The sequence below is a fragment of the Dendronephthya gigantea genome, unplaced genomic scaffold (assembly GCF_004324835.1).
Source record: "Dendronephthya gigantea isolate DGI-Jeju-01 unplaced genomic scaffold, DenGig_1.0 000121F, whole genome shotgun sequence".
Taxonomy (NCBI): Eukaryota; Metazoa; Cnidaria; class Anthozoa; order Malacalcyonacea; family Nephtheidae; genus Dendronephthya; species Dendronephthya gigantea.
Window position 1 is genome coordinate 26212 of NW_021163131.1, and position 26444 is coordinate 52655.

General features: G+C 35.3%; 1 protein-coding gene across 1 annotated transcript; it reads left to right on the forward strand.

Moving 5' to 3' along the window:
• LOC114535575 lies at positions 1–26444 on the forward strand. The gene is made up of 37 exons (XM_028556859.1): positions 1–997; positions 1336–1429; positions 4156–4234; positions 4411–4561; positions 4669–4864; positions 6419–6479; positions 7113–7169; positions 7387–7461; positions 7801–7872; positions 8102–8164; positions 8362–8433; positions 8834–8890; positions 9363–9416; positions 9494–9553; positions 9864–10019; positions 10323–10370; positions 14681–14737; positions 15210–15263; positions 15341–15400; positions 15712–15867; positions 16172–16219; positions 16839–16882; positions 17045–17093; positions 17381–17422; positions 18002–18045; positions 18201–18273; positions 18543–18583; positions 18871–18925; positions 20439–20683; positions 21024–21903; positions 22282–22399; positions 22743–22757; positions 22957–23435; positions 23556–23606; positions 24318–24371; positions 26077–26139; positions 26212–26444. Exons 2-37 carry the CDS (start codon positions 1388–1390, stop codon positions 26442–26444), a joined length of 4104 nt encoding a protein of 1367 aa, XP_028412660.1. The 5' UTR covers positions 1–997; positions 1336–1387.

Below are 26444 nucleotides of genomic sequence, written 5' to 3' on the forward strand. Positions count from 1 at the left end.
GACAATAAAATATTGTCATGATGTATCATGATAGCTAATATTGGATTGATAACGAGCCAGGGTAGCTTTAAAGTGTGCCGTAGGTTATGTAGTTCGAATCAAGATAGTTTTAATAAGATTACTAGCTCATTCAGGATTTTTGTGAATCTCGGCATTTAGTTCGCTATTATACGGAAACGAGGCTCAGGGGCCAAAGGCGGAGCCTCGTTTTGGCGTTGTGGTTATTGCATCTCATTTAGGATGTTCTATAAATTGAAAATGACAAAGTTGCGACGTAATTTGTGGCCTAATCACTGATTATTTACAGATCAATTCTTTCCTAAAAATCACAAATGGTCATTTGTCCCCCAAAAAAAGAGTAATTGGACAGGTGGGTTCAGAATCATCAAAATGTGGTGGCTAGCTTTTAATTTATTTTCAAAATACTGAGGCTATACCCAAACTGGACCAGTCGACTTTAAAACCACGCCTGAATTCGTCTGGTTTAGGCATTTAGGTGAAGATGTTCACATGTTGCATGGAAACGATAAATATATGTATTTACACAAGGAAACCAGACGAACGCGAGCTCAGTCGAACGCGAAATCGTCGGGTTTCGTGTGAGCGTATCCCGAGTGTGTGAAAACTTCGGTTACTACGCCCAATCAAAACCATGTATAGCCTATAGCGGCAATTTCTACCAATCACGCAACAGAACCAGCATGAAGCATGCTCAAGCAACTTATGCATCTCAGCGTTTGCGTTCTTCCTGGGTCATTCGATATTCTGCAACCTTACGGGTAAGCTGTTATCGGAGCTATCGCAGATAATTGCCGTCACCAAAAGGTGAAATTTTGACTGAGCATATCAAGGTACGTTGGCTTTTGATGTTTACAAGCATTATTGTAGTTCCAAGGAACTCTGTGGCAAGCTGTAACGGAGTTTTTTATTTTAGCCAAAAACGTTTTGCCAAGAAAAAAGAGCAAAACGTCTGAAGAAGGATTCGAAGAAGAAGCAGGTTCGTTAGTTCAAAAGCGAGTTTGATTTCCATTTCTATATATATGTATTGTTAAAAACGATATTTTGTGAGAAAATTGAAAATATTCCTCGGTTTTTAGCAATTGCAACCTGTTTCAGCAGTTCCTAAACGGCGATAAGACTAATTCAGGTGCGCGCAATTTTTGCGAGCAACAGTTCGACCAAAAGTTGTCGTTTTCAAAACTAAACGCGCAAAGACGTTTACATATTTGTACTTGAAGTATGCGAAATATGCGAGAATGCCAACCCTTCTTTAAAAGTAAAATTAAATTTTCTTAGGAAAGTGTGTCAGTTTCGTATTTCTTTTCCTGGTTTTAGATTTCTTTTCCAGTGAAATTCTACTGAACAGAAACAGACACAACGAAATAAAATGGCGGACCAAAAAGAAGCCCGTTCGAGCCTTCGAATAAAGGTAAGGTTTCAAACTAAAATTTTCATTTGCATATATGGCCTCTGAATGTGAAAATATAAAGAATATGCCAAGCATGTCTATGTAATGGTAACTACAACTCGTGTTAGAATAATTTTAGCATCCTAATCAAAACTAGGTTGCGCTAAAACTAAACGTAGCTGTCAGACAACATCGTAGCTGCGTCTTTTCATGGCGTGCGTAAACTCAAAAGAAGGAAGTTCTCAAAAGTTGTTTTTCTTGTATGCAGTCAATTTTTAGCAAAAATAATAGCAGGGGAGTTAGTGCGGAAAAGTATTTTGTCAATTTTTGATGAATAAATAGCCACGGGCGATATATAGGTAAATTCTCATATGAATCGGACTTCGACCTTCGCGATAGTTATCCGAGCCAAGCCTAAGGTCACAAAATGGTTTATTAATGTCGTCGCTACGTAGGTACCGTAGTTAAATAGTATATTGGAATTATATGGACTTAAGTGTATGCAGCATAATAAACTACCAGCAGATAGGATTTTTCTGCAATTTTCTGAGATTTGAAATGCATGAAGGCAAGCATATACTACTAGTAGGCCTGCTAGCGTACTATATGCCTAAGCCAAGGACAAAACCAAGGGCACGGCTCACATACGGTTACGTTATTGGCAGTATTGCTGTATAAACGGTATATACTACATATGTACGAACTTTGAATGAAATTATTTCAGTCGTTCCGTCTAAATGCGCGATAGCATTACTGCCGTTACATTGTCATTGAATATTTAACCTTTAATCTATCTGGGCACAAAGAGCCAAGTCATAATATAACGTATACATGCCGTCATGCGAAAAATGATTTTGCTCAAATCAGTCTTTTTGCGAAGACGAAGTGCATCTTTGACTTTGGCTTGCGTGAACAAATGCAAACAGAAATAAATACTTTTTGGCCAAACATGGACAACTTCATTTGAACCGGCTTTCTAGCATTTCAAAGATGGCGGTAACTGATGGCGGTAACCGATGAGAGATTATAGGCCCGGCTCTATTATGCTGTACATAATTTTTACTTCTACGCGTTGATATTTACCATTTGTTTGTCATTTTCACTTCAGTTTATATCCCTTCGTAGGTGAAGGGTGTATATTCTCTTTGAGTATAACGAGTCTTCCTTGTAATAGCCTAGGTCAAGTTGTTTAAAGCCTGTTTAATAAGGCAGTTCTGTGCATGAACATGCATGATAAATAATTCAGTATACAGCTATTCAACTATGCAAATTAACTGCTTATTTGGGAAAATATAACACAACAGTCGGCAATTATTCAAATTAAAATTAAACTGTTTAGGAGCATGTATAGCATATCACTAAGTAGTCTGCGGTTCAACTGTGTCTGTTGTTCAGATCCAGGCCAGTCAGCCTGATTTCAATTGAGTTAATATGCAAATCCACAAATGAAGTTTATTAAAATGTATCTCTGGAAAATGTATGCTGACCGCTATTAATTCTGGAAAATGTACTATGCTGACCGCTACCTGGCACTCCTAAAATTTTGTTAGATCACTTAAATCAAAATTTTAAATCCTCTACAGTGACAGATCTAAACAGGGTAAATTACTGTGAGGGTAAATTACTGTGGCTCTAACTTGGCATTGTTGGATTTTTGTTTAAAAAACTATTTGGAAGTCTATTTGGTATTTTGAATTTGCAATGCAATGTAATTTATTTTGACAACCAAAGATCTGCCACAAAACTGGTTTATGCTAAAAATTGTGCATTGACTCACCTCTTACTAAATGCATGTAAAGATAGACACAATTAATAGACATTGTACATTGTACAATCACCAGGGCTGAAAAAATTAAAAAAATATGTGTGTTAATTGTTGTGTGAGGAACATAGACAAAAATTACTTGATACATGTGTCAGTGATTGATATATAAATATCAACTATAAATAGTAACTTCCTAAATGTTACTCTGTTTACACCAAAATATATCTCAAAAATCAGGGCCCAGTAACAGTTGTATGAAAGCTGTATAGTGCTAACTGGATAGTGGTTTTTCAATATCTCTAAAATTGCCCATTGTTTGGTAAAACTTGGATTAGACCTTAATTAGGATTCTAAAATTGGGAATTTTCTTTAAAAATTGTTAACTCCATGCAGAGTTGTAATTTTTGTTTCTTCAATATTGCTTATCAAGCATTTTTACAATGCTTAAAAAATTACTATCTGGTGGATAAGGCTATCCAGTCTTAGTACAACCAGTCCCAGGTTATAGCCAGACCATTTGTATGAAATATAAATTCTTTTGAGGGTTGCATGATTTCAACCACCAGTTTGTCCAACTAGTTAAAACACCACATACTAAATGCATTTTTGTAAGATTATGTACACTTAGATTAAATTAGTTATAGTTTCTAAATTGTCCTATAGTTGCAGCTCACTGGATTAGCATCCACTTTCTTAGCCATCTTAGGTAATTTAATTACCCCATGGCGAGAAATTGTGAACACAGTATATATGCAGATTACCAGAACTAATTTGCATATCTGCTCAAATATCATTCATTTGCAGAATTATTGAAAATACCACAATCCTAAATTTCTCAAAATTAATCATTGCATCTTTGTGATTTGTTTCTTGTATGGTTATACTGAAGTTAAATATTGAAGTAATATTTTGCTGGTAAAGGCTCATGTATATATATATACACATCAATTTATATGTTACTTGGTCGATGTTTGCTTTCTAGAGACAAAAAGAACCCAATGAGGAGACATTGCCTGAAGATAGTAAAGACCTTGAGCAAAGATATATCAATAACATCATTGGTATATATAATTAAGTTTCAACGATGCTTTGGTGCTTTAGCACTATCCTATATAGATACAATTTAAACACCCTATTAGAAATTAATAAGTCTAATATAATTAGGCCAGAAAGAAATTGCTCACTGAGCTAATTTGGAAGTTTGTTTTTTAACTGTATATATTTGTATATATAATAGGTGATGGGGTCTTTGCAAAAAGGAAATTTCAAAAAGGAGAATTCCTCCTTGAATATAAGGGGGAATTGATTGGCAAAGATGAAGGGGCTAGACGTGAAGAAGCCTATGTCAAAGAGCTTGGAAGCTTCTTGTTCTTTTTCGACTCTCTTTGGTAAGTTTTACATTTCTATAGAAGTGTATCAAAGATGATCTAAATTTGGTATTTGCCTTTGCCCTGTGTCAGACATCCTATTCATATGATCCTTTACCTTTATAAAGTGTTGATGCAACATTCTCCACGGGTCTTGGCAGAATGGTCAACGATAGTGAGATGAAACTGGCCAATTGCCTTATCAAGAAGGTTATTGTAGACAGCCGTCCTCACTTAGCCCTCTTTGCTAAAAAGAAAATTTTGAAGCACGAAGAGTTACGCTATGATTATGGGGTAAAGAACTTGCCATGGCGAAGAATAAAAGTAATTTAACTACTTTTACAGCTTGCAAGGAATGAGACAGTACCAAGCTGACTATAATATTGATTTGCAACAAACAATGCAATTGGGACACACCAAACAATGGTCCTTGTATAATCAGGTGGCGGCCCACCTGTTTGAACCATGTCCATGGCCAATGCAAAAGTAAAAAATTAACCTTGTTATGTACATTCAAAGTGCCAATAGTGTAATGCTTTCACTTGGAGTCTTGGACTCACCCAAGCAAACCCAAAAACATTGTGCACTTGTTATTTTGGAATTGTAAGCTAAAAGGAAATCATTTTCGCTCAACTGTCATTTTAAATTAGTACAACAACAAATTTGAACTGCCATTTAGTACAATAACAATCATTTTTGCTGAACTGCCATTTTGCTCAAATAGGCTGTAGCATTTATTAGTCTGACTACATATTTTCCAAAGGATTAAACGTAGCTTGCCACACTACCGATGTTTATAGGAATCGTTTAATTTCAAATCTTCATCATAATAAAAGAAAAGTATGGCAAATATAACTGATCATAATCTATGGTCTAGAGTAATTTCTTCGCGAATGCCTGCACATGGTTATCCGAAATTTAGAATATTTACCTTATCTTTTTTCAAAATTTTTATATATCCAACGAAAAATTACATAAACTTTCATCAGCTCCGCTCAAAACTTGAAAAAAGTAAAACCAGATGGCAAAATAATAATGTTGTAAAGAGACGTAACAAAGGTCATTTACTGATTACACATCAAGATTATAATTTTAGCATCTTCTTCAAAAAACCAGCAAATGCGATTGATTATATCCGGACTATCCGGTGCACGTGGGCAATACTGCAAGCACAGCTGTAACACTGGCTGTAACTAATTATTCTGATTGTAACGTCTGGATTGCTACGTTTCAGTCTGTACTGTGCTTCCATTTAAAAACTGAAATATATCTTTTCAAAACGTAGAATTTAATTTTTCTTTACTTTTTTTCTTGTTCTGTATCTTATCTATATTTTACCATTTTATTTTTAATTTCCCGTAATTTCCTTGTCATATCATTGATTGGTCGCATCGTGTAGATAGGCCTTTAGGACTTATTATTGTAAAAAGTTCGCATGGAAAGAATACCCTAAAGGTCGACACAGACCGGACGCGATGCGGCAACGCGACGCGAATTTTGAGTTTTCAGAAGCATATGAATTAAATTCTGGAAGTAAAATTTGGAAACTATGGACGCTAGAGCAGTCAAAATGTTTTGTTGTTATGTAATCTACAAGAATATTATGATAGTTTAAAATTTATTTGATTTTGAAAAATTAAAAACGTTGAAAATTCGCGCCGCGTTGCCAATTCGCGTCCGGTCTGTGTCGGCCTTAAGGGTGGTGGTTTTTCGCTGTCGCGCTCTCTGTTTGGGTCTACACAAACGTAAAAAGCTTAAACCCTTTGACCTTTGTTATATAATTAATCTTACACCTAAAGAATCCAACCCCATGAATCTATCCAATCGCTGTACGTACAAAAAACGTGACAGTGCAAAGATTAATAACTTTTCATTTAAGAACTTTGCAAGAGGAAACCGAGAAATTACTTCGGTGAAGTAATGAAAAAAATAAATGAAGGTATACCACAAAGTAACACTGCATGCCACCGCGATTGCATAATTGATGAATTTGAAACGCGAAATTGGGAGATGCATGGTCATGGAGAAGAATATCATTGCACTGTTTTCATGTTTGCATGTATCAACGTAATATTCTTTCGCCTATGACATAGTCATAGCAAAAAATCCCAGTTGCCATGCATTTGCAGAACTTATATGCGAATCATTTGAGCTTGTAAGTTGTGCCGAACAGCCGAGGTGCATAGGTTGAGTGTAGAAATTTAGAATTCTCTTTCAAATCAATTTCTAAATAGATAACAAGTTCAAATTCGCGCACAAATAGGTGAAAAATTTTACTCAAACATTTTTGTCAGGGTGAACGACTCTCAAGAAACTAGTTTTATGAAGTTTTCGTAATCAGTTACTGTTTCTGCCACAATGCCAGTGTCACTATTTCATTGCTTCTGCCATAATGCCAAAGATGATCAGGCAGATTTAAGCTCTTTTAAAGTTTAAACATCTATAGTATTCAAGAATCATCAACTTAATAGTTATAGCGTTGCATGACCTAAATATATGAAGACATGTTATTTGATTTTTTGTCCTTTTTGTTCGTCATATACCAACTTTCATTCTATTCTTTTACATTTAGGAATATACTCTGAAAAACTAATGGCGAGGGACGGTAACTCATCGGGTTTGAAAGCAGGTAAACATGGTCATGTATATAGACAAGGATACGGAACTATACGTTTTTAAATCATGAACCAAAATATATACAGCCAGGCAGACAGGTGCAATGATTACACATGTATGAACCTTTGTCATCTCTCCATGTAGTTATAACACCATGTAACACAAGATATTAGCTAAGTTTTAAAGTGGCTATATGTATGACTTGTTATTTGGCTGGACTTTATATGTAGACAGAAAAGATTGCCAAAAACACGCTCTGGTCGGTGCTGCTATTGGCCTCCATCATGAAGATGTGAAGATGTCAGGTATTTATTCTTAAACTCGTTTGTCAGAAGATATGGTGACTTAGCTACGTTTCAGAATTATCTTAAGGAATATTCTGGGTGCATGTGCGATCTGATGTCATTGGAATTCAGTATCTACGCTTAGTAGAATATAGAACTGAGAACAAATAAAATGACCACAGCAATAAAAAAGACAACGAAAAGGCATAAAGTAATAGCTCTATAACGAATAATAATTAATCACAAATGTTACACCCAGTAATATTTTATGTTTACTTTTCCATCACACTGTCTGTATAGGATGACTCAAATGCAAAAACATTACGCGGTAACATGATTATATCTTTGTCAATTCTGCAGAGGAAATTAACGAGCAATCAGGCAATGATCCTACTGCAACAATCCATCGATGTCAAGATTCCTTATTGACAGGTAAAGTGTGAATTTCAGTGCCATCATTCTTGGAGCAATTTACAATATTACAAACTAAAAAGGAACCACGACTTAGAATGATCACAAAAAAGAATTACTAATAAATACTAAAATTCCAAGTTACCTGTCCTGTTGCTTTGAGTAGAATGTATACAGCAGTTCCATCAGAACACCAAGCTATTCAGATAACAAATTTATAAAACATTATGGAATAATCTAAATTCTGCAGATGAAAATAACGAACAATTGGGTGCTGTTTTAATCGATGATTGTCAGGATGTGGTAATGAGAGGTAACGTTGTGAATTCCAACTATCATTTTTGTTTGTATTGCCTTAGAATCCGGATTTAAGATTGCAAAACAGCGTTGCAAAATTAGTAAAATATCGATCACTCCAATCCACTCCGTTAGTAAAACATCATATTATTCAGATATCGAATTTATAACACATTATGTAGAAACTTGATTATACCTTGATCGATTCTGTAGACGAAAACAACGCACAATCGGGTACCTCTCTTCGCGCGAAACTCCATGATCATCAAGATGTGGTAATGACAAGTAAGATGTGAATTTCAGTACTATGACTCTTGGAGTGCTTTTGAATACATTTCAAATCTAAAATTAGACAATAATTTAATTAGACTATCAATATCTAACAATCAAATTAGACTATAATTTTTGTTTGTATTGCCTTAGAATCCGGATTTAAAATTGCAAGATGGCATTGCAAACTTAGTGAAATATCGATCACTAGCTCCATTACATTCTGTTAGTAAAACATCATGTTATTCAGATATCGAATTTATAAGACATTATTAAGAAACTTGAGGCATACTAAATGGTCGCGGGATATTGCGAGACTTTCGGGCATGCAATTTTAGAGCGATAGAAAACCCATTATCCCGTGGATAGCGCTATCCTTCCCAAGTTATTAAACAATGTATTTTGATCAATTCAGCAGATGAAAATAACGGACAATTGGGCGCCAATTTAACCGAGGATGTGTTGATGACAGGTAACGCTGTGAATTCAAGCAGTATATGATTTTTTACCTGTACCTAGAATTGGTTTGGTAAAATGCAGATGAATAGTATACAAGGACGTTCCATTCTGTTAGCAAAACACAATGCTATTATAATAATTCAGACACCGAATTTATAAGACACTATGCATTTAAAAACCCGAATTCAAGATAACAAACAATCGGAGAAGGCTCACCATGCCATTACGATGCCAAATTTATAAAACAATATCCATTGACCTGGTTATATTCTTATCAATTCCGCTGAAAATAACGAAATATAATTATATTCCATGATCGCCCCATAGTCCAGCACTACCGTTTTTGCAGTTCTCTAGAATATACCCACCTAAAATTGGACAATAAGAGCCCACACAATTTGCGAAACAACCGATTACTAGTATATGTATAAACAGCACATCTAAGATACCATGTTTTGTTAATCGAATTAATACGGTTGTTATAGATAACAATAACGAACAATTGGGCACTCATATTGGCGAGGATGTGATAATGACAGGTAAACCTTGAATTTAAATATCCTTCGTGGTGTGTTTTGCAATGATTAAAATACTTTCAACTATATTCATTTTATAGAACGAAGACACTGCATTGGTGTGCCGCTTACGCATGGCCATGCCGACCAATCAGCAGCAGGTAAGAAATAAGGTTTAGGCAGGAGTTATCGGTTGGAAAGAAAATCGAAGTTCAGGTTATACATAGGTTCTATATTGGTTCAAATACATATATAGGTTCTATATTTTTTTTTAGTGATCTTTAAAATTTCTGCATTAGCGGACAATAAAACAGACTAAAATAGCCTGTCAATTAATACCGGCTGGAAAGTTTTAGGCTGAAAATCTTTGAACCTTTCGCTGTTAGGACATGTAATTGGTGATTTTTGTCATCTGCTATATGTTATTAGTGATAAATATATATGAAACTCACTACAAATTAATTACCTTAGATATAACAGATGGAAACTGCCATGTCTGCTTTGGCACAGTGTCCGGTTCCCACATATGTATCGTATGTCATCGTTCTGTCCACGTATTCTGTGGTGAGGGGATCGGTGACGAAGGTTATGGACAAGCTGTGACATGTTACAAGTGTCTAGATAGAGGTAGATGATTAGATATTAATGTTATTATTCATCGTGTTTTATACTCATTTTAATTTTTAGAAATGCAAATGCAAATCTAAATATTAAATCTTACAAAAAAATCAACAGACGGCAAAAATGCGAATCAGCGGAAATTCATGCATTGGCAAAAAAACCTTACTAACAAATTGACGTAGAAAGAAAGGGCATAATCCATAAGTGACAATGATATAGAGTGTGTTTTGCACATTGTTCAGCATTGCAATTGCTACATCGCCAAGAATCAAAATTAAAATATTTAAGTTCTCTGACCTTCTGTTACAGGAAAAAAACAAACGAAATACGCTGAAACGGAGTCGACAGATACATCTGGTTAGTGATATAAATATTTTAATATCTGTTGTAAATGCAATGCTAACCAGACATGCACACACACCTGAAAAGAACATTCATACTCTTCATAGATTGTGTTAATAAAAAACCCCAGCAAACGCCAAAGATCAGCAATTAACATAATACATATATATATATATATATATATATATATATATATATATATATATATATATATTATAATATATATATAATATATATATATATTATATATTATAATATTATACAGTAGGAGGCAAAAGTTTGAGTCCAGTGACTGTATTTCATTGTTTTAGCAGCATATATTAATATTCTACAGAAAACCTTACCGATAAGTGAACTACAAAAAAGTAAATGAGTCAACAGAAAAATACATGCTGTACAACAACTATGAGATGTTATGATATTCATTTTACGTATGTTAATCTGCAAAAATGCATTACAGATCAATGCTTAGTATCCCTCTTTTTTTCTCTTGAAATGACGTTTATTCTTGCTGGCATAGACTCCATAGGTTTTTTAATGTCGCACGTTCAATACCTTGCCAGCATTCGTTGACCACTTGCCTCAAGTCATCCTGGCTGGTGGGTCTGTGCCTCGCCCTTTTCCGGTTAAAACGGTCCTACAAGTGCTCCATAGGTTTCAGATCTGGAATTTGAGGTGGAAAGCCATGAGAACGAGATCACCAGAACGAGTTTGCTTCTAAAAGATTTCTGGCACATAGAAGATGTGCAGGTGCTTAGGGGATTATCATGTATAGTTAGACGCGCGATCATCTTTGTCCCAGATGAAATTCCATGTCCTTGAAGAATTGGATGATACTTTTCTTTAATTAGGATCCTATTAGCTATATCTTTCAATATTGCCAATTGCCAAACCGAGCATGACCGAACAAGCTAAACGTTTGCATGAGTAGGATTTAGTTTCTTCCAACCTCTCCAAGGTTAGTTGCATACCACCTTTTTAAATTCTCACTTTTTCTGCGATCTTACGAGGAAAGAATCCTTCAATACTTAATGCAACTATTTGTCCTTGTGCACCATCACTTTGCCCTTTTTCCCACCCATCTTGGGCAGTGTAAGGGAATAAGAACTTTATTTTGTTATAATTTAGATCATTGGGATCAAAACCGAGTATGCAATTAATATGGTTTACCGTATTGAAACACTAATACGCATGTCTTAGCTCGAATACACTGCCAGGATTTAATAGTGGAATTCTACAACGAATGGACTCAAACTTTTGCCTCCTACTGTATATATATATATATATATATATATATATATATATATATATATAACCAACAAGTATTCCCACACTGCTCGGTAGCAAAGACATATAGAAAACAATTGTAACTACCACGGCCAGAAGTAAAACTAAAAGATTTTATTAAAAATATACTATACTTAAATTTTCGGCCACATGCCGCAGCCTTCTTCAGAAATTAACTAACTAATACAAATAAGTCCAATATATAAGGAGAAAAACATGCATAATACATAATACAGATATAGCCTATTGTTGAGAAAAGTCATGAGTGCTATTCAAACCACCCAAATTAGTCAGTAACATTCCTATCCAAAAGTTCTCACACTTTCTTAAATCCTCTTTGTTTTGATCAATCAACATAAACTTCAATTTCAAATGCTTATTGTCATGCTTATCAATAAAATGGTTAACTACACCACATGTTCTACGACCATGTTTAATGTGGGACTTGTAATTAGCTAAACGGGGCTTAAAATTAATAGTAGAACCAATGCCCTGCAGATTACAAGCCACACACTCAGCTAGGTAAATAACATGCTCAGAGGTACACGTCAAAGTCTTACGAATCCTAAACTTTCTCCCCGTCACGGCTGACACAAACTCACCACCAGGTTTTAAGAAATGTTGACAACAATCACATCTCCTGGCAGTGCATTTAATACAACCTTGACCAACAGGCCCAATAATACGATAAGGGTTAGACGGGGCTAACAGCTCTTTCAAATTAGCACCCCTGGTATATGCTACTTGGATAGAATCCTTGGGAAGAATAGCGCTAGCACGCTCATCTGTGTCAATGATATCACGGTGTTTAGCCAAAATGCTGGCGATGTTGGGTGCGTGAGGATTGTATTTGGTTACAAATACACATTTCCCACCTCTAGATTTGGGTTTTTTATTTCGCGCTTCATGTCGAGTCATCGAACCCACTTCCTCAAATACCTGGTTAACATGAATACTATTATGACCACAATCTATCAGATACTTAGCGTATATTTTACTAATAGCAAAAAAATCACTATCCTCAGAACAAATACGTCTTAACCTAAGAGCTACACCTTTAGCTATACCCCGTATCTGAGACTTAGGATGCGATGACTGAGCGCTAAGGTATAAATGGGCATCAGTGGGCTTACTATAAATAGAAGTAACCAGTTTCCTATTAACAATAGTAATGAGTAGATCAAGAAAATGCAAACTGCGCCCTCCAATTTCCATAGTAAATTGTAATTGCTGATCGAATGTGTTTAGGACACTGAAAAAAGCGTTGAGACGTTCAACAGAACCACGCCAAAGTACAAAAGTATCATCACGGAATCGAAACCAACACCTAAGTTCAGAAAATGTGGAACGCGCCGTCAAAACTTGCTTATCTATATTTTCCGCCACAATATCAGCATACGAGCAAGAATTCTTGGGGCCCATAGCTGTACCGTTTTTTTGCAGCCAAAATTGCGAGCGAAAGGTCGAACAATTACTCTTAAGGCAAATTTCCAGAGCTTCCATAACACATTCAACCGGCACGTCAATCCTGTCAGCATATTCATTAAGCTTATGCCTAACTCTTTCCATCCCCGACTGATTATCTATCGAGGGAAACATATTAGTAATATCGAAACTGACTAACAAGTCACTCTCTTCCAATCCCTCAGAATTAAGGTCATCAATAATATTGAGCATATGCCTGGTATCCTGAACACGACAAGAAATAGTATCCATAACAACACTACAATATTTTTCAACAAATAAAGATAAATTCTCTGTAGGTGTACCACAACCAGATGTAATGACTCGTGCAGGATTACCAGGCTTATGCGTTTTTATCAACGGGTAGTTGATACCTGGACCAGACCTATCATTATCAGTGACAAATCTAATCCATTTATCAGACAAACCGCATGGTTTCCATTTTTTGGTCCAACTCAAAATTTCAGCACACGTTTCATCTGAAATGTCGTGGTCTAAAATCTGAAATGAACCCCTATCCATTTGCTCCTTAACCTTAACAGCGTCTATATCATTATCTATAAAGACAAAACTGTTACTTTTGTCTTGGATACGGATGATCAAATTACGTTCATCAATAGGTGTAGACCTAAATTTAGTTAGTGCTTCGCGTTCTTCAAGTGTTAAATTATCAGGCACATGATTCCGTCTAGCTGTATCAAATAAATCCTTTTCTACTCTATTTAAAATACCTCGATCGCTGGGACTCTACTAGATGGTGGTGGGTCTCTAGTCGATTAACACAAGGAGTCCCAAAGGATTTGCCACAAATACATTATTAGGATTATCAGGAGAATAAAAAAATGCCCGCCATCTTATTTTGCGCTTTAGATCTTGCCAGCTTTCTTGTAAACTATTCCAATCAACGCTTCTAGGAGTAGGCACGAACGATGGACCACGTTTACAGAGATTCACAAGTGCTTGTTCAACAGGTTTATCCGTAAGATTGACCGGTTCAACTTTCTGTGGTTCATCAACACAGTCTGTAGTCCCATGATTATCACTCACTAATACCTTTCTTTGTTGTATACCATCACGGTTATATTTACTCAAACGGCAACATGCATACCTGTCCGTAATATACCGAGTTCGTTCCTCTAGATGTACCTTGATCAAGTCTGCTTCCCCAGGATAAAATCTCTCAAGACCCAACAACAGTTCACGTTCTTCTTGCTTAACATTCCCCACATCGTATATATATATATTATAATATATATATATACGATGTGGGGGAAACTGATATACGGTACTTTTTCCAATGTCACCACCGGTGACAAATAATTGATAGACTCGAGTGGGTAACAAAATCAAAGACTATGTCACTAGATAAAAAATTCTAATACTAGAAGTTGTCTTCACGTCACATCACGTTCAAGATTTAGGCCATTTAATTTAAACTAACTATAAGAATGAGATATTAGCAGATCACAAAGAAGATGGTCCGCAAGATTAACATGTCTAGATTAAAAAAAAAACATTATCCGGTGGATAGCGCCTTATCCCAATTATTAAACAATGTATTTTGATCAATTCAGCAGATGAAAATAACGGACAATTGGGCGCCAATTTAACCGAGGATGTGTTGATGACAGGTAACGCTGTGAATTCAAGCAGTATATGATTTTTTACCTGTACCTAGAATTGGTTTGGTAAAATGCAGATGAATAGTATACAAGGACGTTCCATTCTGTTAGCAAAACACAATGCTATTATAATAATTCAGATACCGAATTTATAAGACACTATGCATTTAAAAACCCGAATTCAAGATAACAAACAATCGGAGAAGGCTCACCATGCCATTACGATGCCAAATTTATAAAACAATATCCATTGACCTGGTTATATTCTTATCAATTCCGCTGAAAATAACGAAATATAATTATATTCCATGATCGCCCCATAGTCCAGCACTACCGTTTTGCAGTTCTCTAGAATATACCCACCTAAAATTGGACAATAAGAGCCCACACAATTTGCGAAACAACCGATTACTAGTATATGTATAAAACAGCACATCTAAGATACCATGTTTTGTTAATCGAATTAATACGGTTGTTATAGATAACAATAACGAACAATTGGGCACTCATATTGGCGAGGATGTGATAATGACAGGTAAACCTTGAATTTAAATATCCTTCGTGGTGTGTTTTGCAATGATTAAAATACTTTCAACTATATTCATTTTATAGAACGAAGACACTGCATTGGTGTGCCGCTTACGCATGGCCATGCCGACCAATCAGCAGCAGGTAAGAAATAAGGTTTAGGCAGGAGTTATCGGTTGGAAAGAAAATCGAAGTTCAGGTTATACATAGGTTCTATATTGGTTCAAATACATATATAGGTTCTATATTTTTTTTAGTGATCTTTAAAATTTCTGCATTAGCGGACGATAAAACAGACTAAAATAGCCTGTCAATTAATACCGGCTGGAAAGTTTTAGGCTGAAAATCTTTGAACCTTTCGCTGTTAGGACATGTAATTGGTGATTTTTGTCATCTGCTATATGTTATTAGTGATAATATATATGAAACTCATCACTACAAATTAATTACCTTAGATATAACAGATGGAAACTGCCATGTCTGCTTTGGCACAGTGTCCGGTTCCCACATATGTATCGTATGTCATCGTTCTGTCCACGTATTCTGTGGTGAGGGGATCGGTGACGAAGGTTATGGACAAGCTGTGACATGTTACAAGTGTCTAGATAGAGGTAGATGATTAGATATTAATGTTATTATTCATCGTGTTTTATACTCATTTTAATTTTTAGAAATGCAAATGCAAATCTAAATATTAAATCTTACAAAAAAATCAACAGACGGCAAAAATGCGAATCAGCGGAAATTCATGCATTGGCAAAAAAAACCTTACTAACAAATTGACGTAGAAAGAAAGGGCATAATCCATAAGTGACAATGATATAGAGTGTGTTTTGCACATTGTTCAGCATTGCAATTGCTACATCGCCAAGAATCAAGATTAAAATATTTAAGTCCTCTGACCTTCTGTTACAGGAAAAAAACAAACGAAATACGCTGAAACGGAGTCGACAGATACATCTGGTTAGTGATATAAATATTTTAATATCTGTTGTAAATGCAAAGCTAACCAGACATGCACACACACCTGAAAAGAACATTCATACTCTTCATAGATTGTGTTAATAATATATATATATATATACGATGTGGGGAACAGACTCGAATCAAAGACTATGTCACTAGATAAAAATCAAAGACTATGACACTAGATAAAAAATTCTAATACTAGAAGTTGTCTTTACGTCACATCACGTTCAAGATTTAGGCCATTTAATTTAAACTAACTATAAGAATGAGATATTAGCAGATCACAAAGAAGATGCATGGTCCGCAAGATTAACATGTCTAGATTAAAATTCACACATTTTTGTATTGGTTGCCATATTTTAAACTGAAAAACATACAGCTACACATCTGTCATGGTTTCGAAGTGAACTTTATCATTGATCATACTTTCGATCTGAACATTATCACCAATAAGATCGTTAATAGGTTACATACCATTGCTGCTGTAATAGTCCAAATAACCCAGACCGTCTACAAAATCCAAAAAAAAAGCTGAAACAATATTAATGTTGATAATGTAGGGAAAATGCGAGGCCGATGTGCACATAATTTTTTAATCTTCTTTTGAATTTAGATAACCCACATAAAACAGCGCACAAGAGAGTTTCTAGACATAAGGTAACTATACCATAAAATTTTATTTTTAGGGCCACTATGCCAAAGATAGTTCCACACCAAATGTATATGTATTGCCAAGCACTTTATTGGGCTGTCTAGGCAACGTTGTAGTAAACATTTTCCATTACAAATTACAATTTATCAATTATTTTTCTTACGCAGGAAGAAAGTGACGAAGACTACTTGCCAAGCTCGGAGAGCGAAAATGAAGGTATAGAACGGACTGAACAGTGCAGACTGAACGCAGTATAGACATAGAAACACGAGGATTAAATCTCAGCTTGAAAATATGCATACATTAGGGCCCAGGAATATCTTTTTGTCCAAGCTCTTTTTAACAACTCCTAAGTACTGTGTATATATATATATATATATATATATATATATATATATATATATATATATATATATATATAGATACCGACAAATTAGAAAATGAATTCCATACCTTAGCACTGCCGTGTAATATACTTTGCAATGCAATTTTCTATTATATAGATAAAGATCCTGCCACATACAAAGACGAGTATGAATTTCAAGGTAAACTTCAACGATTCTAAATAAACTGATGACATTTCATGAATAAAAATATTATTATTTTTCCTAAATTTTGAGTAAAATATCTCTATATTGAATAATTCAATAATATATTGGGATCAGAAACGTATATATTTCCTATATGTTATAAAACGTATATATTCTGCATATATTACATTCATTATACTCTCTTATTAAAGTATCTCCTGCTTATTCCTGAAAGAATAACACTTAAAGTAATATATAATATATGAATATACTCATATATAATACTCACACAAAATTTGTTACCAGATTTTATAACAGCATTGCATTATATATTACATATATTTGAAAATATGGCTATTGAGAGAGTTCCTACTTGAATATGTTTTTGAAATAAAGTGAAATATTGATTTCACTGCAATAGTTTTGCCAAGTATATATATTAATTTAATTTAATTTATTAACTTTGCCAGGTATGTATCAGCAATATCAACATAAGTAAATGACACAAACAACTAGCAGGGAAATGCAACAACTTACGCCAATCTGAATGAAGGTACAGTACAAATACTAACAAATGTTATATATTTTAAATAGATACACACAACCGTCCACCAATTAAAGCCAGAAAACGTCTGAAGGTAAGCAAAGAAGTAGATCATACTTGGTTATCGATTGTGTGCGCTTCATGATATGCCAGTTGCATTATGCAAAAGTCAAATACCAGGCCAATTAATATCTGCTCAGTTACTGTACTTGAAGATTTATGTAGCTATACATCATTCATTGTTTACAGGAAAATAAGAACATACCAAAAGACTCCAGTGTCTGCGATGCCGATTCGATGAAAGAAATTGAAGAACATCCTGGTGAGAAACCATAGATATACTAATCAAAAGAAACATAGTTTGTATGCATGGTTATCTAAGAGTTTCTTATAGTGGTGTTTCTTTCTTGCTTTAAATTTTACTGTGACAACTAATTAATTTATTTCATTAGTATAAGGGGTTAAAAGGCACTTTCCCGTCTGAAAAATTATCTTTAAATTACTTACCATATTTGCATGAGCCTTTTATAATGGAAAATGTGATGTGAATTAATCCTGACCTATGATTTGTATATATTTTTAAATATGCAGATAACAACCTAAAGAAGCAAAAGAGAGAAAGAAAACAACCTGTAAGTAATTCATAAATTCTTATTACAATGAGGTCTGAGGGAATATTGATGTATGTCTGCAGGGATGGATCAAGTGTTATTTTGTGCTGATTGGACATGCATGCGGCATGCCAGATGCCAACTAGCATGGGTTGGCTTGATATTCAATGTTCAAATTAACAACCAGATTATAGCAGCAGTCATTGTTGTAATTTAGCCGCACAGTGATTTGCAAGTTGGTATAATTGCTGTAATTTGCGAAACAAAATATGACAAAACAATAATAAAATTATAATATGTAATTTCAGTTCAAAATTTGGACCTCAAAAACCGATGCTTCAAATAATGAAAACGGGTCAAAAGGCAAGTCTTTTTTTACATCACATATTACACATTCATCCTTATTCATTACTGATCGATATTCAAGATCAAGCTGCTTAAATTTTGCTTAATATATCAAGTGGGCTAAAATTTCTAAGCAAAATAATTCCTTGTCTGAGACTTTTCTGATAATGATTTCTATATAAAATTTAGTAAAAAACGTAGGTGTACTCTTATTAGTCTATATATATATATATATATATATATATATATATATATATATATATATATATATATATATATATATATATATAATTATATATATATATATCGTTTGCAAAATCTACCTCACGTCTTTTTTGAGTTTTGTTTAAATAAACCTTGCAAAGCATCGCCATCCTTGCAGATTATAACAACAGTGTCACCGACTCACCGTGCACACTTGCCTTGAATGCCTTCAGCAGACAAGCCGCATAATTATGCAGTGTTTCCACACCAAATTTTAAAAATCCCTTTCTTGGAGCCTTAAATTCGTTTTTTTGGGAGAAATTCCTTTCAGATACTGACGACCGATACTATCGACATTTATTTTGCGGGCATATGTATTATACATATAACAATTAACAATAATAACATAAAACGTTTATATGATGCTATATATATGCTAATACCTCCAACGATAAATGAAAACATTGTTTGTTAATTGTAATCGCCAGCGAAGTGAGTTGTGAAACTGTAAAACTGTCCCATAAAACACTGGGGACGGTTGTACGAAGCGGGCTGGATATCCGGCTTTCGTACAACCGGCCCCTGAACTATAACCCCGGTGCAAGCTGTATTAATCAGTCCCGCTAAGTTAGAGTTGGGCAAAATTGTGCATATTTGATATTTATTGACCTTATATTGCTATGTGGGTGTAGACAAATCGTGTTTTTGTTCTTGAAACAGCTCATATTAGGGAACCAACTTATGGTTTATACATTTTTTACTATTTTGCAAATATCCTTGTAATTTCCTTGCATAAGATCAGTTTTCCTTGTAAATTCCCTGTCTTTTTTAAATTCCTTGTATAATGTTGTGACGTAATTATCGACAGGGCCTATTAGCTACGTTTTTAATGCTGTTCATTCACCGAATAGTTAAGATGCGTGCCAAAAGTGTAGTTTAATGAATGAACTGTCGCAAACTGTTTTGAATCAAAAACTTATATGGAAAGATCCCTTTCGGTTTTCATTACGAAACAAATACTCTTTTCACATGCATGCATGGAGCGAGTTACAACTAATTTTTACTTCTACAATACAAGATGCAACCCCAAGAATATCTTACATGGAGAGTTATAACATTAATTTTGCTATAAAATATCTAGCAAATGCCCACTGTTATATACACTAGCTAGTTTGCATAAAATATTATTTATCACATTAACTCTATTTTCACAACCTATAAGGCTTTCCATTGCAATGGCATCGACGAGCTTTGCTTATGTTATGAGTGCTTTATTTTCAAATAAGGCATGTGATGTATTTTTAAATTGGTTTTGTGTTTTTTGCAGTTTATGTACAGCCTATAATGGCAGCAGCGGGGAAAAGAGCATACGATAAAAAAAATTGCTGCTTCTTCTGCTCCAAAGAATTTTCCAAGTTGGCAAGACATTTGGAGCAGAAACACAAAGATGAGGAAGAAGTCGCTGCTGCGCTAAAGTTCCCCCCCTCCGACAAACGCAGAAAAGACCTCTTCGCTAAGCTGAGGAAGATGGGGAACTTTAATCATAATATTAAAGTCATCGAAAACGGGAAGGTGAACTAAAGGTATAATTGTTTTGTCTATTTTAAGCTCGTCGCAGACGTAAGCTTACTAAGCTATAAGGGACCTTCATCAATAGGGGGGAGGGTGTATATTTATATACTCGTCTTATGCCCGTCTGATTTATTTTTTATGCATGCTATTGTTCCTACGGTATATAACCCCCCCCCCCCCAATTAAGCTACGGCCCTAAAGAAAGGTAAGAGATTTTCAGTTTAACTAGGAAAATGGAGAAGAATACAACACAAGCCTATGGGGACTCAACTTTGTCCTCTTAACCTCTTACAACAACATTTCAATTCGACAGAAGAAGAACGATAAATTTCCTTTTTAGGTTGATCGAAGACCAGCAGAAGGAACTGACCCGAAACAATACTTACCGTGCACAGGATGTAATGGGTTTTTCCTCGCACATGAACTCACAAGACATGCTGCAACATGCTTGCGATCAGATGAGCCGGCCGGTGGGAAAGTAAAGCCATCGGTCAAGCGTATGCAATTTGATGGCAAGTTGCTATTAGCTGGAGGCGGAGCCAGTGAGTGCAGCAAACAGCTGCAAAGCATATTAAAAATCATGGCTCGTGATGACATTTCCGCGGTCGCCCAGGCAGATCCTACAATCCTCGCCGTCGGCAGTGACATGGTTGAACAAAAAGGGAAAGAGAAAGCTATTGCAATCTCACAAAAGATGCGGTTGTTGGCACGGGTTTTGGTGGAGATGAGAAGGCTAACTGGTAAAAGCGATGCCTCCTTATCTACGATTATAACCCCTTTGTATTTTGACATGCTCTTACAGTGTGCAAAAAACCTTGGGGGTTATGTCGTAGATGAGGATGGCTCTAAAAGTTTTAAGAGTCCCTCCACCTCCGTCAAATGTGGATACGCAACGATGACGGCAGCGAAGATCTTGCGGGGGAAAGCACTTAGAGATTGTGACATGGGAAGGAAAAAGGAGCTCGACAACTTTTTGGAGTTGTACGAGACGGAATGGGGGAAAAAAATCACGTCACCGGCCCATGACAATCTCGGCCTGAAAAAAACGAACAAGCCCGACGTCTTGCCACTCACGAGTGATCTAATGAAGCTTCGTGACTACCTCCTGGAGGCCATAAAAAAGGGGACAGAAAACCTCAGAAGAGACCGAAACAAAGAGAACTTTCGGGTTTTATCGGAAGTATGCTTGGCGAGGTTAATAATGTTCAACAAGAGAAGAGGTAATATTCTTTTAGTTTTGCATCGTGAATAACAATATAAATAAGTTTGCTTGTAGGTACACCAAGTAAATTTTTTACTGCTGCAAAGTTAAGAGAATACATCTGTATTATGGTGATCTTAAAAACAAAACTACTAGCAATTAATAGACGAAAAACGATCATATTTTAGTGTTCATGAACTGTGAAATCAATTTATTGGCATGCAGGCACTTCAGAAGATAAAATCATACTTTAAAATTTTAGTAAAAATGGCAATGGACGACGAAAGAAAAAATCGTGATTTTCGTCAATTTATAGAAATTTTAAAAGCAGGTTCTAAGTGCCAGAACATACAACATATTCAACAGTTAAAAAACGTCTCGTTTTGTAATAAAACAGGGGGAGAGACCGCAAGAATGAAACTGAAGGCGTACCAATCGCGATGTAATTGGAGAGAACATCAAAACCAAGAGGTGTTCCAATCACTCTCGGTTTCGGAAAAGCAGCTTTGCGAAAAGTATGTTATTATTCATTCGCATTTATTCACCGTCATTCTCTTGACCTATACTTGTCGTTTCAAACAACGCCAATGTTTTATACCATGCCACATTTCACATACATATTTTTCCTATATTCACATTCAGCCTTGCTATATATAGTCTCAGAAGTCGGAGTTCAAGGCTAAGTTCAATTTCTGTGGAATTGGCAAGGGCGTAGGTTTTAGTGTAATTTCTAATAGAAGACGAAAACTTCTATCAAACAACAAACCGCCATTCAAACATAATTCATTAGATTTATAGATAAAAATCTGAAGACGCGTACACTAAAATTAATCTATAAATTTATGATGCTTATTTCAGCTATACTTTCATGAGGTAATAAACATTCTGAAATTCGAAAATTTTTCATAAAGTATATAACGGACTTCGTGAAATAAACTGTTTATCAAGAGCTTTACTCCCTATACTCACACTAACATTTTTGTTGGAAACAGTGGGTTGGATTTTTTTACCCTTTTCGGCAAATAGGGAGATATATGTACAGCTTTTTATTCAGAATTATTTGGATTTTAAGGTTTGACATGGTTGAGATCATTGGAAAGCGAAACAGGAAGGTTCCGGTCATCTTGACACCGGACGTCGCAGATGCGATGTTGATGCTGACCGATCCTTCCTACCGAGAGAAAGGTTGCGTGCTGCGGGAAAACGAATACGTTTTCCCCATGAATAACAACTCATCGCTGCACAGCCTGAGAGGAAATGACGTCCTCAGAAACGCGTGCAAGAATGCAAATTTGGAGAACGATAGCTTGGTAACGTCGACCAGTATGCGCAAGTATGTTGCAACGGTATCGCAACTGGTCGACATGAACGAGACCGAAATGGGTTGGCTTGCCGAGCATATGGGCCACGATCTCCATATCCATAAGGAGTATTATCGTCTGCCACAAAACACTCTTGAAATTGCTGTGGTTGGCAATTTGCTCCTGGCAATCGATGAGGGAAGGGCCCACAAGTTCAAGGGGCGAAATTTACGAGACATCAACATCCAAGGTACCAGTCCATGCGTTCTGTAAAACAGACAGCATATATCAAAAGTCACAAAATAAAAAGGATGGCGAAATAAAACGCACTACGGCACAAGACTATACACTTGTTTTTTTTTCTTTACAGAGTTTGAAAATTTCGCGTGCGAAGAGGACGATGAGGCTGCAAACAACCTTGGTAATGATGAATCATGAATTATTTCTTTTAATGTATAAGCAATATTAAAATATTCATAGGTTTGTATAGCTAAATTAATAGCTATTATAATCTATATTATTAGCGCAGCATATTTTTCAATGGACTTACATATCAATTTATATCTATAGATCAATTTTGTCATTTTCGGAAAGAGAATACAAAAATTATATTGTTATAATACTGCTAAGTTTGGCTGCGAAACGTTGTAAAGTAAGGAAAATATAGCCATTCGAAGTTGGCAAATTTTGTATACTTTTCTATTGCAGCTGGAAGTGTGTAAATAATTTTAATTGCATATCTTTATTAAGCCAGAGAAAACAGTTTTATATATACTTCCGTTGCATGCAATAATGCATGACTTCCGTTTTTGACATCGCTCTTTATTTTCATTTTTATTTTAAAATCAGCCTATCAATTAATGATCAAAATAATACATTTAGTGGTGTAGTTAGCCCGCCTATATTTAGTCATGCTGTGCAAATATTTTGGCATCGACTGTGGAAATAATGATTGCCATGCAGGGTAACTACCACAATTAATGTTTAATTATAACTTCTAAACTAGTCATCGCAGTAAGGGACATCCCTTGAAGTAATCCAACCAACTGATATCAAAGACAACTGCAAACACCCACAATTTGCTGTTGACTGCTTAACCTTGACCTGAACTGTATGCGTCTTTCAAATGTAGGTTTTACTGAATGTTCATCCAAGACGAAGTCGAAGCTGGCTTCAAAAACACAAGGTAGTTTTATAAACATCCCAACTGAACATAAATATTTGCATGGAATAACTTCTTAGTGATATAACAAGTGTAATATTAAAAGTGTAATTATGGTTATATAATTTATCCGGTATTGATATAAAAACATTTTGCTTTAGAAAACACTGATCTGCCTACTTCTTCCATCACATCGCGCAATACTCCTAGTAAGTAACAAAATGAAATCTATACACCTGCATGACTAGCATGCTACAATAATTAGGGAATATAGGGTTGCGTATTCATATATCCGTTCTAAAGCAGAACAAGATATATGAAGCTAACTGGTTCTCATAGGTCACCGACAATTGCCGACTGTTACAGCGGTGACGTATGGGAAAAAGGACCTATATTTAAATTATTTTTTCATCCTCGTCTTGACTGTACGTTTTTAAATGTAGGCAGCTGTGCATCAACATCGAAGCAAGGATCATCAAAGACGAAAGGTATATTTTTAATTTCATCAAAACACAAATCCAGCTCACATTAGTAACCAAATGAGATCTGTCGGTTGCGCAACTGCGTGAAAACTATAGGATGTGTCAAAAAGACCGTTTTAACCTTCAACCGTACGGTCGCTTTCGGCTAGAACTAATATGTGTGGAAAACGGCCCTTAAAATACGGCTTAAAAATCGTAGCGAAGCATAGCGTATATTTGCAGTTTGCATGCAAAGAAAAGCAACGAAAGAAGTTTTGCATATATTCATAATTCATAGAGAACAATACAATAGAACAATGAAACCATAAAATAAGCCAATCGACACCTTTTGTGTGCTTGGGGTGAAACCCTAATTAACTAAACTTTTCGTTTAATTCTCGCATTCTTTATATATTTTTGAAGAAAAAATATCTAGGGTCAATTATCATGCAGTAATGGACAGTTATTCACTTAAATGTCACTGCTAAGGCTAATAAATTTGAAAAAAGGAATTTTTAACATTACTCGAACTCTTGATACGAATAATGCAGAATACGTTAATTAAACTGACATATCGGTCTGAAACAAAAAACACTCTATTTGCTCTCCAGTTAGTTGTGACTTCCAGATCATCGTTTGTAGTTACACAGCTGTACGAACATACAACGTACATAGTTTTTAATGTAGATTTCAATTTTTTTTGTTTGGAAATGTTCAGCAATTGCTGCTTCTAGCGCGTAAATTACTACATTATTTCCATTGCAAACTTTCGTTGTTGGATTAAAGGGTGATGATTAATTACAGGCTATTCAAGGCGTACACGTTTATACAATTATATAGATGGTTACACTCATTTTTTTTGGTACCCCTCCCAATGACTAGTTAATTTGTTTCGGAACCCCCAAAGGTTTAATAGTTTGTTTCATACCCCCCAACTTATCCTCCACCTTCCCGCTATAACACATACCTTATGACCGGTCCCTTAGACTTGTGAAATGACTGTAATTACAAAATATGTACATATGTTAATAGATTTTTTGGCTAATTTTCAAATCGAACTTCTGATTTCATCATTCATATAACTCTATACCAATGATTGTCCAAGGATCAAATCGACCGTATACCATACATTAATTTTTTGTTAGCCATTTTGTAAAAATAATAGTAGTTTCGAGCTCTATCTACATCTACATTACTATTATAATCTACATTACTATTATATAATACATATGATCCTTGTTGATCTGCATCGTAATCTTTCTTTATAGAAAGAGCTGACGATAAAATTAGCACCGTCTCCTCGCCGAAGACTCCGAGTAAGATGCAAGACAGTATTTTGGAATTTTTTGGAATGATTATTACTGATTTTATTACTGATTAAATTTCCGTTTTTGTTATCCTAGTTGCAAAAACTAAGAAAGGCAGAGCGCCACAAAAGCTGGTGAAATGGACAACGCCAGAACGTAGGCTAGTCATGCGCTCATTCGACAGGCATATAAAGAACATGGAATTGCCGAAAAAAAAAGAATGCGTGCAGTTTCTCGCAGAGCACCAAGATGTCATGGCAAGGCGAAGTTGGAAAAATATAAAAGATTTCGTTAGAAATCAGGAACAAAAAATGGGTGATCGTCTTTGA

Bases quoted from the DNA above. Each gene is read 5' to 3' on its own strand.
- LOC114535575 (XM_028556859.1), top strand. From the start codon at position 1,388: ATGGCGGACCAAAAAGAAGCCCGTTCGAGCCTTCGAATAAAG. The intron at 4,235-4,410 runs GTATATATAATT...TATATATAATAG, and splicing joins ATATATCAATAACATCATTG to GTGATGGGGTCTTTGCAAAA. The intron at 24,372-26,076 runs GTAGTTTTATAA...CTTTCTTTATAG, and splicing joins GCTGGCTTCAAAAACACAAG to AAAGAGCTGACGATAAAATT.